General features: G+C 36.3%; 1 protein-coding gene across 1 annotated transcript; it reads right to left on the reverse strand.

Annotated features, from left to right (window-relative positions):
• Positions 1-98: 98 nt before the first annotated feature.
• LOC110093065 (60S ribosomal protein L31) lies at positions 99-11,515 on the reverse strand. Its single transcript, XM_020817831.2, has 2 exons — positions 11,355-11,515; positions 99-560 (listed from the first exon to the last, which is right to left on the reverse strand). Exons 1-2 carry the CDS (start codon positions 11,438-11,440, stop codon positions 281-283), a joined length of 366 nt encoding a protein of 121 aa, XP_020673490.1. The 5' UTR covers positions 11,441-11,515; the 3' UTR covers positions 99-280.
• Between the last annotated feature and the right edge of the window lie 459 nt (positions 11,516-11,974).

The following is an 11,974-nucleotide window of genomic DNA, read 5'->3' on the forward strand; positions in this document are numbered from 1 at the left end:
CAAATAAATTGGCAAAAGCAAAAAAGAAATAATAATGAATTTTGAATCGACTTCAACCGAAACCAAACAGAAATCACCAAATAAAAAACATTTAAACATAAAAAATATGAAACAGATTTGATCGCAAGGGCTTGGTCTTTAGTTATCAGATATCAAGTAGATAGAAAGTAATCAATAGCAATACAGAAATACATTAAACTAGAAAACAGCTTATAGTCCGAACATGCTAACTCAATAAAAGCTCCCAACAAAACCACTTTTAAGACCTCATAAAATTTATTTAATCAGTCTCATCAATAACCTTTGTTCCCAGCCCTTTGAGACCCTCTGGAGGGATCTCAGTAACTGTCACGAGCGAATAGAACTCTTCCTTGGCATCCTCCTCTTCATTTCTTTTACGACCAATTCTCACACGAACCCGTCTTGGAACACTTCGGATTCCCCTACTCCAGATCAGCTTATTAACTTTAACATCGATCCTCACATCTGTCGTTCCCATTGCCTTTTGAGCAAACTTTCTTATCTCTTTTATGGCCTTGGGGGCTTTCTTCTTGAATGTGCTGCACAATAACAAACGAGAATAAATCTCTATGGCATGTACCAGAAATTTCTTGTTCAGATTGAAAAACTGAGAATAAAAAATGAAATTCACAACACAGCTCTACGATCTACCGACACTATGTAATAATGAGATTTATCACAATTGACATATGCAGAACACATGCACTTGAAGCATATAAAACATACCATCTACATGTCTTGTGTATTCAATAATAGATGTGCCCTCTCGTCTATGTTGTGTTCATATCGATGTCCCATAGAGTCAACTCCAATTAACATTTGGCCGCCGGCGGGTGCGGTGGCGGGTGGCGATCAGCGATGATCAAGCAAGCTTGCTTGTAGTGTAAAGCCTTCACGCTCAAAACAGGGCGAGTTTGCTTAACCTCAAAAATGAATTAGCATGGTTTACAGTACATTTACTTTACTTTAAATTCCTTTTTAATCCAACCAAACACCAAAATTGTTAAAACAATTTCATTTCGAATACTTTACAACCTAAAGTATTCCAACCTAGTCGACCCCACGTAGTGGGATAAAGGTTTGATGTTGGTGCTAAAGTATTCCAACCACACAGTCCCTTAATTAGATAATTTTGCTATTATCAGTCTTATCATTGTAATTTTTTGTTACGAGAAGATATGATGCCAACTGTATCATGGAAGACATAGGATGCTGGTTGAAAGGTTTAAGTTTTATAGGCTGTATTTGGCCAAGATATTGAAGTCATGTTTCAAGGTCATCAATGACTTTTGTTATAGCAGTTTCCAAATTTCATTTGGTATGATGACTTTTGTTTTATGAAATAATTATTAATCTGGGAATCAAATATAGTAGTTGATCAAATAAATTGCCTATGAGATTGTGTTAGTTAAATCTTTCCAAATTTCCAATTGAGGTGGGATCATATTGGAATGATTGAGGAGCTTATGTTAGTTAAAACTTGAATAGTTCTATTTCTCTATGGAAGTCATCAACAATGAATATTTTCAAATCACACAGTTTAGACCGAGAAGTATGTCGTACGATCATTTGTGCAATCGGATCATCGATCGAACATCATATGAAGGAAATCAAGGCCAAGAAGCGATTACAACAAAATAATGATATATTATTTTTTTTAATTGTTGGATATGTTTATAACTATAATAGTCATAGGCAACACCACGCTTAGCCATGTAGACAAGGTGGAGTAGCCCTAACTTCATGGCTAGGCTGAAGAATAAGTGAAGGGGTCATCCCCCAATATGGGCATATAAAAGAATTGTTTACTCTTAACGATTCAAGTTAAGTATGAGGTGGTTAGCACCATCATCAACATAGGCAGTCAAAAGAATGTCATTTCTAACACTGTTGGAAAAGCTGGGATATTGCAAGCTCGTATCCCTTGGGTTGAATTCAAATGAGATTTAAGATGACGATTGATTGCCAATGACTATTTTAGTTTGCAATTGCCGAGGATCATATGGACAGGATGTTGTGCAAAGTAGTTCCACCTGACATCATTTAAATTATTTTTGATAGTCTGTACCTGCATGACAAGTATGCAGTGTTGTATTGCCATCCTTATCACCGTCAAATGGCTAATGATTGGAAATCTTTATAAAGGACCATGGTATACCAATAATGGATGTTGTGACAACAGGATATGTAGGTAAAATTTTATATGCTACATAGAAATTTTAGCTTATATTGGCAAGCCTGTCATTACAGAAGAAACAATTCTTGCCCTATGTATATTAATTAAAGCTATAGACTAACTACAGCAACTGTAGGATAAGTATGCACTTTTCTTTCAAGAGGTATATGGGTTGTCACCATGACAAAAAGATAATATAAACTTGGTCTCAAATAATCGCTGATAAATATTATGATGAACCAGATCTTAATCATAGAAAATGAAAAGATCAAAAAGCAAGTTACAACTTTGTTAAAGACTAGTTGTTATTCAACTTAGCAATTTGTCATGTAGAACACATTTGTCATGGTCCAAAAATTGGCACATGGGGATTGTCGACAAAGCACACTCACTAAAATACAACAACATCAACATCAAGACTTTATCCCACTACGTGGGGTCGGCTACATGAATCATTTTTCTCCATTGTGTCCTATTAAAAGTCCAATCCTCGTTTAAATCTAATAAAGAAAGGTCATTCCTAATATTTTCTAACCAGCCTTTTTAGGTATGCATTTACCTTTCTTAACATAAGTTAAATCTAATACCACTACTCTCCTAACCGGTTCATCGGGAGGCCATCGTTTTATGTGACCAAACCATTTAAGGCGACTCTCTCTAATCTTATCTTCTACTGGAGCTACTCCAACCTTTTCACATATATGCTCATTTCGTATCCTATCTCTAAGGGTAAATAAAGCCACTCATCCACCTGAGCATCCTCATCTCTGCCACACTTAATTTAATATTATGCTTCTCTTTGATGGCCAACATTCGGCATCATAAAGCATTGCAGGCCTCACCACCATCTTATTGAATTTTCCCTTAAGTTTGAGAGGTACTTTTCTATCACACAACAAGTCTAATGCATTCCTCCACTTCAACCATCCAACTTGAATTCTGCTGATAATATCCCCATCTTTTTCACCATCACTCTGAACAAGAGATCCAAGATATTTAAAACGTGCACTCTTATTAATGACTTGTCGCCCAAAGTCACAATCCCCTCACTAGGTCTATTACTACTAAAATTACACTCCATATATTCCGTTTTAGATCTACTCAAGCAAAAACCTTTAGACTCTACGGTTGACCTCCATAATTCAAGTTTACCTTCAACTCCCTCTCTAGTCTTATCAACAAGAAGAATATCATCAACAAAAAGTATACACCAAGGTACATCCTCTTGCAAATGTCTATTGATGACTAAAGAAAAAAGATATGGGCTTACGGCTGATCCTTGATGTAACCCAATTGAAATAGGGAATAGCACCCTCACTAAAATAACATGGTTGGGCATTTTGGAGAGAAGATATTATAGAAGCTTCACATGGTTGGGCATTTTGGAGAGAAGATATTATAGATGAAGCTTCTATAATATCTTCTCTCCAAAATGCCCAACCATGTTGGTTGGGTCCACCTCTAAAACCCATTAGACTTGATTTGCATAATCTTATATGCACAACTTCCCTCCTTTCTAAAAAAGGCTACCTTTAAGAGCAAAATTTGAAGGATTGGCATTCTCCAAGTCCTTCCATGTCCTTTTGAGAAGTACTACTATCATTGGATATCTAGTGGCATTCGACTTAAATTTGAATGGTCGTTGCAAATTTGACAAGGCTAGCATAGGGGCCTTGCTTATGTCTTATAACAAGGGAAATCCATCCTCTTGTTTTAATTAGCATTTAAATTTGACATTTTCCTTGGTTAAAGAATATAACGAAGAGGTAAAATGCTAAAAAATGACATGAATGTACAAGAATATTGGTAGGCTCCCATGAAATTCTTCATATAAGCTATTATCTATGATGTTTGCTACTTTTTTATTGCTTTTACATTTTCAATTTGATTTCTCCATAATCCACCTCAAATCCCAAGAATATATACTTTTTGGTAAATTTGAACTTATTTTGGTTGAAATGGAGCTAAGTGGTTTTGTGAAATATGTAATACCTTCCTTCAATGCACCAGGTGCTCCTCCCATTTTATGGCATATACTAGGATATCATCTAAGTAGACAATATTTGAGTCAATGTCATGAATATTATTGGGTGTTCTTAGTTGGAGTGGTATAACCAATCGCTTATGCAACCCTTATCTAGTTTTGAAAGTCATTTTACATGTATCAATCTTAGTAATGTGTACTTAATTATAACTATATATGAGATTAGCTTGTTGAATATGGCTGTAACATTCAATTGATATTATAACTATATATGAGATTAGCTTGGTGAATATGGCTGTAGCATTCAATTGATCTAATACGTCATTGTTGCATGACAATGGATAATAGTTTTTAACCATTATTTTAGATATTATAGAAGCTTCAACAAAGTGTTTATTGGCCAATCATACAGTAATGAGCGCAAAAGAGGATGTGTACTTTGTAACATCTTTAAACCTGCAAATATGAAGCTAGGATTATTACCCATACCAAGTCATACGTGGGAAAGTACTTCCATAAATTTTCTAGAAGGTTAGCCAAAAATAAAAGAGGCCATAACAACCCCTATGGGTTGTGGACAGCTTTTCAAAGTTGATTTTTCTGATGCCTGTAGAAAACAAATCACAAGTTAGGTAGGCAGACTATTCTTCTAGCATGTGTTGACATACTTTGGATTATCCAATTTCATTATATTTGATGAAGATAGTTGATTATTATGCTGATTCTAAGAGACCATGTAAGCCATGATGAATAATAGATTGAAGAGGTAAATCACCTTTCACCGATAGATTGATGACCAAATGAAGGTAGTGAACAATATCGTGGCATATTTACTATGGGGAAAATCGTAAGCATCCAAAAGTTGGGATGAAAGTCTATCATATTGATAGGAAACGCTTGTAGAAAAAAGAAAGAACCTTGGTTGAATTTGAAATTCAGTAATTTGCAAAAGCAGAAATTAAGAGTAGATGGTGGAAAAACAAAATAGAACCTCTTTTAATTGATAATAGTGGAAGAAAACAACAAGATACAATTGGAGAGGAGGATCTAGCTCTCACAATCTCTAGACGCCGCTAGAGCCCAATTAAAACCTAAGAAGACTCCAAATTTCAGCAAAAGACAAGACAACATAACCCTAGAAAAACATCCTACTCAAAGAATACAATCAGAAAGGAATTCTATAAACAAACCCTCCTTTGAATTTTTCTTCCTAAACCACCTAAAAACCTTCCTAATTGATGCATGTTGGACCCCACGCAAAGAGGCGGGCTCATTTTGTGTGAAACAGGCGTTCCACCCCTGATAGAAGCAAAGTCGGTCCCTCCTGGATAGGCCCCTCTTGGACCGGTCTAACAATACTCCCCTCGCAAAGACCCATCTTGTCCGCAAGGTGGAAAGACGACACCCTCCATTCCCTTTTCATCACAAACAGTGAGAACCTGAAGAGTTTGATCCTTACACCTGTGCCCCGGTATATATATCTTCTCACATCTAAAACACAACTCCTTCACCCTCTTCTCCTGTAGCTCCGTCTCTGTGAGTTTCTTGAAGCATTCCCCTAGTCTTCCTCCTACAGTCTTCGCTTTCAAGGTCTCTTGAAGAGTACCCACTGGCGGCTCTTTCAATGCCAAAAAGGTGGTAGTTATCCTGTACAAAGCTCCTGAGCTGCTGCCTCTAACCCCCCTCTCCAGGTGCATCTGATCCTCCACTTACTGGGCTATTTCCATAGCCTCTCCCAAATCAAGAGGCATCATCGTGATTTGGGAGGAAAGACGATACCCTCCTCCATTCCCTCGTCATCACAAACAGTGAGAACTTGAAGAGTTTGATCCTTACACTTGTGTGCCGATGTATACCTCTACTCATATCTAAAACACAGCCCCTTCGCTCTCTTCTCCTGTAGCTCCGTCTCTGAGTTTCTTGAAGTTTTCCCCATAGTCCTACAGTCTTTGCTTTGAGGGTCTCCTTAAGAGTACCTAATGTCGATTCTTTTGATGACAAAAAGATGGTGGTCATCATGTACGAACCTTCTGAGCTGCTGCCTCCAACCTCTTTCTCCAGGTGCCTATGATCCTCTGCTAACTAAGCTAACTCCATAGCCTCTCCCAAATCACGAGGCATCATCACTCTAACTGCCGCTTGAATCTCTAGTTTGAGACCGTTCATAAAGTTCCCCTCTAGTATAATCTCCAAAACTTGTCAAATTACCTGGTCAAATGCTCAAATTGTTCACAGTGCTCCACAACTATTTCTTCTTGCGTCATGGCGACGAGCTTCTTAAAGAAGTATACTCTCCTGCTGGTTCGAAAATGCTCCAACAAGCAGTCCTTAAACTCACTCCAGGTCTGTATGGGTCGCCTCGTATCCCTCCACTGGTACAATGCTAAAGCTTTTCCCTCCAAGCACATCCGGCTGCCATCATTCTCTCATTCCTCTATCAAACTATTGACGGAAAGGTATATTTCCACCTTGAAGATCCATCAATGTGCTTCATCTCTATCAAAAATAGGTGTCTTCAGCTTTCTTACCCTCGGATCGCCTCCGTTCTCTCTGTTCCCTCCATAATTTCACATTCCCCAAGTGTAACAATCATCCCTTCTACATTCGTACCCAACCCTTTCATCAAATTCCCACCTCCTTTCAAATTCAACACCCCTCAAATCATACTCAGCCACTCTCCTTTCAAATTCAACACCTCTCCTTTTAAATTTGGCACCCCTTGGATCCAAATTAGCCCTTCCCCTTTAAAATTCCGTTTGTCTCCTCTCAAATTCAGCAATCCTTCGTTCATGCCCAACCTCCTCATGCCTCTCCCCATACCCTTTATATGACTCCTCTCAAGGAATAGGCTCCAGAGGAGGCATTCTCCTCTCTTCCTTCATAATCTCCTCTTCCTACTCTTCCCTTTGCCTTATCGGATTAGGATTTTCCCCACTTCCTTGGTTGTCGGAGGCTTCACCCATCTCATATGAGGTTGTTTTGGATTGGCCATTGAGCAACTTTTTCAACATTTCCTCCCGGATGGAAAATTTCAAATCGATCTTTTCATGGACAACTGAAATTTCACTTTTTTAAATCTGAAACATGAGTTTGGAGATCCGAAATTTTAGATTTCATTTGTCCGATCTCCCCTTCCAAAACTTCGACCTTACTTCTAGCCATTGACACCTAGATCGAATAGCTCTGATACCAATTTGATAAGAAATGCTTACAAAAAAAGAGAGAACCGTCGCTAAATATGGAGAGAAAAAAAAGTTTGCAAAAGGAAAAATTAAGAGTAGATGTTGGAGTTAAGTTTGACTTAAGAAAGAGCTCAAAAAATTCTTAAGAGCATCCACAAAATTAAAGCATTGGTTAAGAAGTAATAGCCAAACAACTAACAAAAAGTACAAAGAAAGGCATGACTACCAATGTTAATGTCAACTACCACGAAGAAGTTATTTGGTTGAATCTAATTAAAGATTATTATTTAAAATTGCACAATAAAAGGAAGACCTTAGCGTGAATTGGGAAAAATGCCATGAGGTGTATGCCTCACCTTGACCTAATTTGGCACACCTCTACGCAATTTGTGAAAAGTGCAAGTCTTCAAAATAAGGATTTAAGAGAGATTAAAATTTTAATTTATAAATATTAAACATAAAATAAATTCTATTTTGTTATTTGTCTATGACTAAATCTAAAACAAGCAAAACCAAGAACTAGAATCACATGCACCAATTTGACTCCCAATTACAAGTTGTCTCAAAATCGATGTCGATCACACACAGAACCGCAATTGAGGATGAGGGAGGAGGAAAAACAACACAATATAATGATTATTTCACTAATGACCCACTAAGTAATGGGGGTGGGGTTAAGGGGGGTGGGGGGGTGGGGGTGTGGGTGGGGGTGGGGGTGGGCTGAAGTCTTTGGATTTAGAATATAATCTTCAAGTGATCTACTAGACTTCTTATTTATGTTGAACTGGAAGTGCGAGAGACTTATTGATATGATCTTAAATTTTTTCCGATCTTATATTGATATCTTACTTTGATGTTAGTATGTTACTATTTCATTTTTTATTGATTTAATGGTATAATTGGAGGCTTACGCCTCAAAGCTTACACCTCACCTCATTGATAGAAAATATCTCAATATTGAATTGGGCAATTTCAAATATTGGCAAAGATTACCTAAAGGAAAAAGGGAAAAATTAAAGCCAATCAAGGATGCACCATTTCAAAATCTCAAGAATATTTGAGATGATGTTTGCCAACTAGAAATACCGCCATACATGGTATATATTTAGTGATTAATGTAAAAAATTTGAATTCCTTTGAACCTTCAATGCTTGATGATAAGTTAGAAGTTGTACCTATTATTGATTATTTATTCTTGGAGCAAGAAGTAGCTTATATCAAACAAAAAAATAAGTAAAGGCAAAGGGAACATCACAGAAGTTGGCAAGTAGTTTTTTTCTCATATGGAGCTTTAATATGGTAGAAGTGAAATACTCCTAAATAAGGGGCACATGATTTGGGGATCAAATCTAGTAAGGAATCAATTAGATTACCTATTAATGTGATTTGGGCAACAAATCACATAAAGATTAAAAGAGCCGGCTCATTAATGTTATATGTCTAATTGTTGCAAGAATTAAATTGAAGGGAGGAGGCACCACTATCCCTAGTCAATCCACTAGGAAGTCATTGTTTTGTGCTTTTCCAATTCTAGCATCGTTGCTGTGCCTATGGCCTATCGCTACATGCTTTATTGTTGGTTGTTGTCACTAGTCATCATCACCGGCTACAAACCATCCTTTGTTATTGCCTGTTGTAGTGGCCTATCATCATTGATCGTCACTCATCGATCACCACTGCCTCTGCCCACCCAAATCCATCAATGGTCATCGTTTTCTTCGCTACCCGCTATCGCTCGTCACTGATTATTGCCAACAATCACCAGCCACTACCAATAATCACCCAACACCGCCTGGCATCACAAGTCGTACTTCAATGTATTTGAAATACATATAGCAAACATAAACAAAAATATGTCAATGCATTTGAATTCCATCCAACACCAAACAATGTATGCATCACTAAAACACAAGAATTAAATTGCTTTGCATTTCTAAAATGCATGTATTTTAAAACCATCAAATTAAAAAGCCACCAATTATAATAAAGATTCAACAAAGCTATCATTTCTATGACTTATAAAATTGACAAGGAATACCAACTAATCTTATTTGTATTGTCATAAAGCAATCAATTTTTTCTATTCATAAATTCTAAATATTAGATATTATAATTATATTTTACAAATACCAATAGATCAAATATGGAAATAAATCCAAACACTTGCACAAATTCCATGCCAAATTGTACTTGACCATTGACAAATAGCACTTTTATTCCAAAGACACCCAGAAAAAAGCTGATGCCAAGCAAACTCAATAACCCTATAATCAACATGATAATTTCATCTACCTCTTTCATATCAGTAGATCCAACCAGCAAGCTACAACTAATAAGATAATGAAAATTTTATTTGGACTAATGCTCAATGTTCAAAATCTAAATGCATAGATCACACCAAAAATTATGATCAACACAAGGAAGAAAAACACTTCAACCAAACTTGTTCTTTGCACTTTGAACAGAAACCATTAAACATAAAGAAAGCAAGGACCTTCATCTTCTAGTTCGTACAATAAGCATAAAATGATGACCACCCCTCAAGCATCCTTAAGGCACAATATTGGCAGAAATAGAACTAATTGGCATTCTTGTGCTCTTAGAGAAATGTCAAAACAAACAACAAATCCATAATCCTTAAAACCCTAAAAAAGGATCTCTAAACTTTATTAGTCCCTAGTAGTGATAAAGGGTGTAAGCCCATTTCTACTTGAACAAGAAATCAAGTGCAATACAAACGAACTTTGAACCAATAAATCAAACAAATCAACATTGAGGGGCTGTTAGGCATCCTATTTCAGGCAGGATTTTAGCAAGATTTAGTTAAAATCCTGGAAAATATAAATTTGGCGGCTAAATTCCAAGCCAAATTGTCCTTGAACTATTGAGAAATGGTATTTTTATTCAAAAGACGTCCAAATAAATGGATGCTAAGCAAACTCAATAACCCTACAATCAACATGGTAATGTCATATACCTCTTCAATATCAGTAGATTCAACTGCAAACTACAACTAATAAGGTAACGAAAAAGTCATTTGGACTAACGCTCAATGTTCAAAATTTGAATGCATAGATCACTCCAAAAATTATCATCAACACAAGAAAAATAGTTCAAACAAACGTTTACTCTATGCAGTTTGAACAACAACCATTAAACATACAACAAAGCAAGGAGCATCATCTTCTAGTTCATACAATAAGCATAAATTGATGATTTCATCACCCCAACCTGCAAGCATCCCAATGGCACAATACGGGCATAAATAGAACTAATTGGCATTGTCATGCTCTTAGATTAAATGTCAGAACCAAACAAAAATGTATATTTCTTAAAACCCTAAAAAGATATCTCTAAACATTAGTCCCTAGTAGTGGTAAAAGAAAAAGGTATAAACCCATTTTCTAAATGATGAACAACAAATCAAGTGTACAACATATGAACTTTGAACCACTGAATCAAACAAATAAACATTGAGGGGCTGTTAAGCATCCTACTTTAGGTATGATGTTAGCAAGATTTAGTTTACATCCTGGCAAATAAAATTCAGGAAACTTTAAGTTCTAATATTTTAATAAAACTCATTCTAGCATCTTTATTGGTTAAACCAAGGATTTGTGAAACAACGCCAGCACGCAAACACCAGGATTCAACGAATTTCTCTCTCAAATCTAAATTCCTGAAAAAATAGCCGAATAATTTATCAGGGGTTCGCATGGTTCAACAGTTCCCATCTCATACAGTTTTCAGCTTTTAATTCTCACAAAATTTAATAAACCTGGTTCTGCATTCACTTTGCATAGCCAAACAGGCCCAGCATCGAATTTAGCGAAAAACAATTTAATCCACTGAATAAAAAAAAATCAATATAGAAAGCGTTCGAGTTTAATTTAGCGGGCCAAGAAGAATGGGATTTCATCTTTCAAACAAATAATTAACCATAAAAATGACAGCAGAAAATATCTTTTGGGGAAAATCGAAAAGGAGATACCATCCATGTAGGCGTTTATGAAGATTAATGGTGTACTCCCTTGTCACGACCTCCTCTTTCCGACCTTTGCTCCCCTTCTCCACCATCCTTTCTGTGACGGCGCTTCGCTCCCTGAAAATACCGACCAGCTATTGGCGATGAAACCCTAGTTTGTGCGGGCGGAAGTCGTATTTGTATGGTTCGCTACAAGAATCCTGTGCACAGTTATTTGTCTAGAAAATGGGGACCACTGCCATATATATAGATATATATATATATATATAGATAGATATATATATATATATATATAATACCACTCTAGCCATCACAATAAAGTGGCTCTTATAGCCAATACTCTAATTATACATCATTATAAACATGCAGTCCTTATTGCTGAATTCTCCCCAAAAACAAAGACATATAATAAAGAAAGTGTAGCATTTACACACACACTTTCTTTCTCTAGTATACAAACAAAAAAATGAAAACTCCTTAAATGCATATTCAAGATATTTCTTTTTTCCTTATACTTCTCTTCCACAAGGTTTCAATCAATGCATTAACCTTGAATATGTGAAAAGTTTATCTATCTTAAATCCTTATGGCACCATTAGGATATACTCTAGTAATAATAAAAGGGC

This window comes from Dendrobium catenatum, unplaced genomic scaffold, assembly GCF_001605985.2.
Source record: "Dendrobium catenatum unplaced genomic scaffold, ASM160598v2 fragScaff_scaffold_1056, whole genome shotgun sequence".
In the NCBI taxonomy this organism is placed as follows: Eukaryota; Viridiplantae; Streptophyta; class Magnoliopsida; order Asparagales; family Orchidaceae; genus Dendrobium; species Dendrobium catenatum.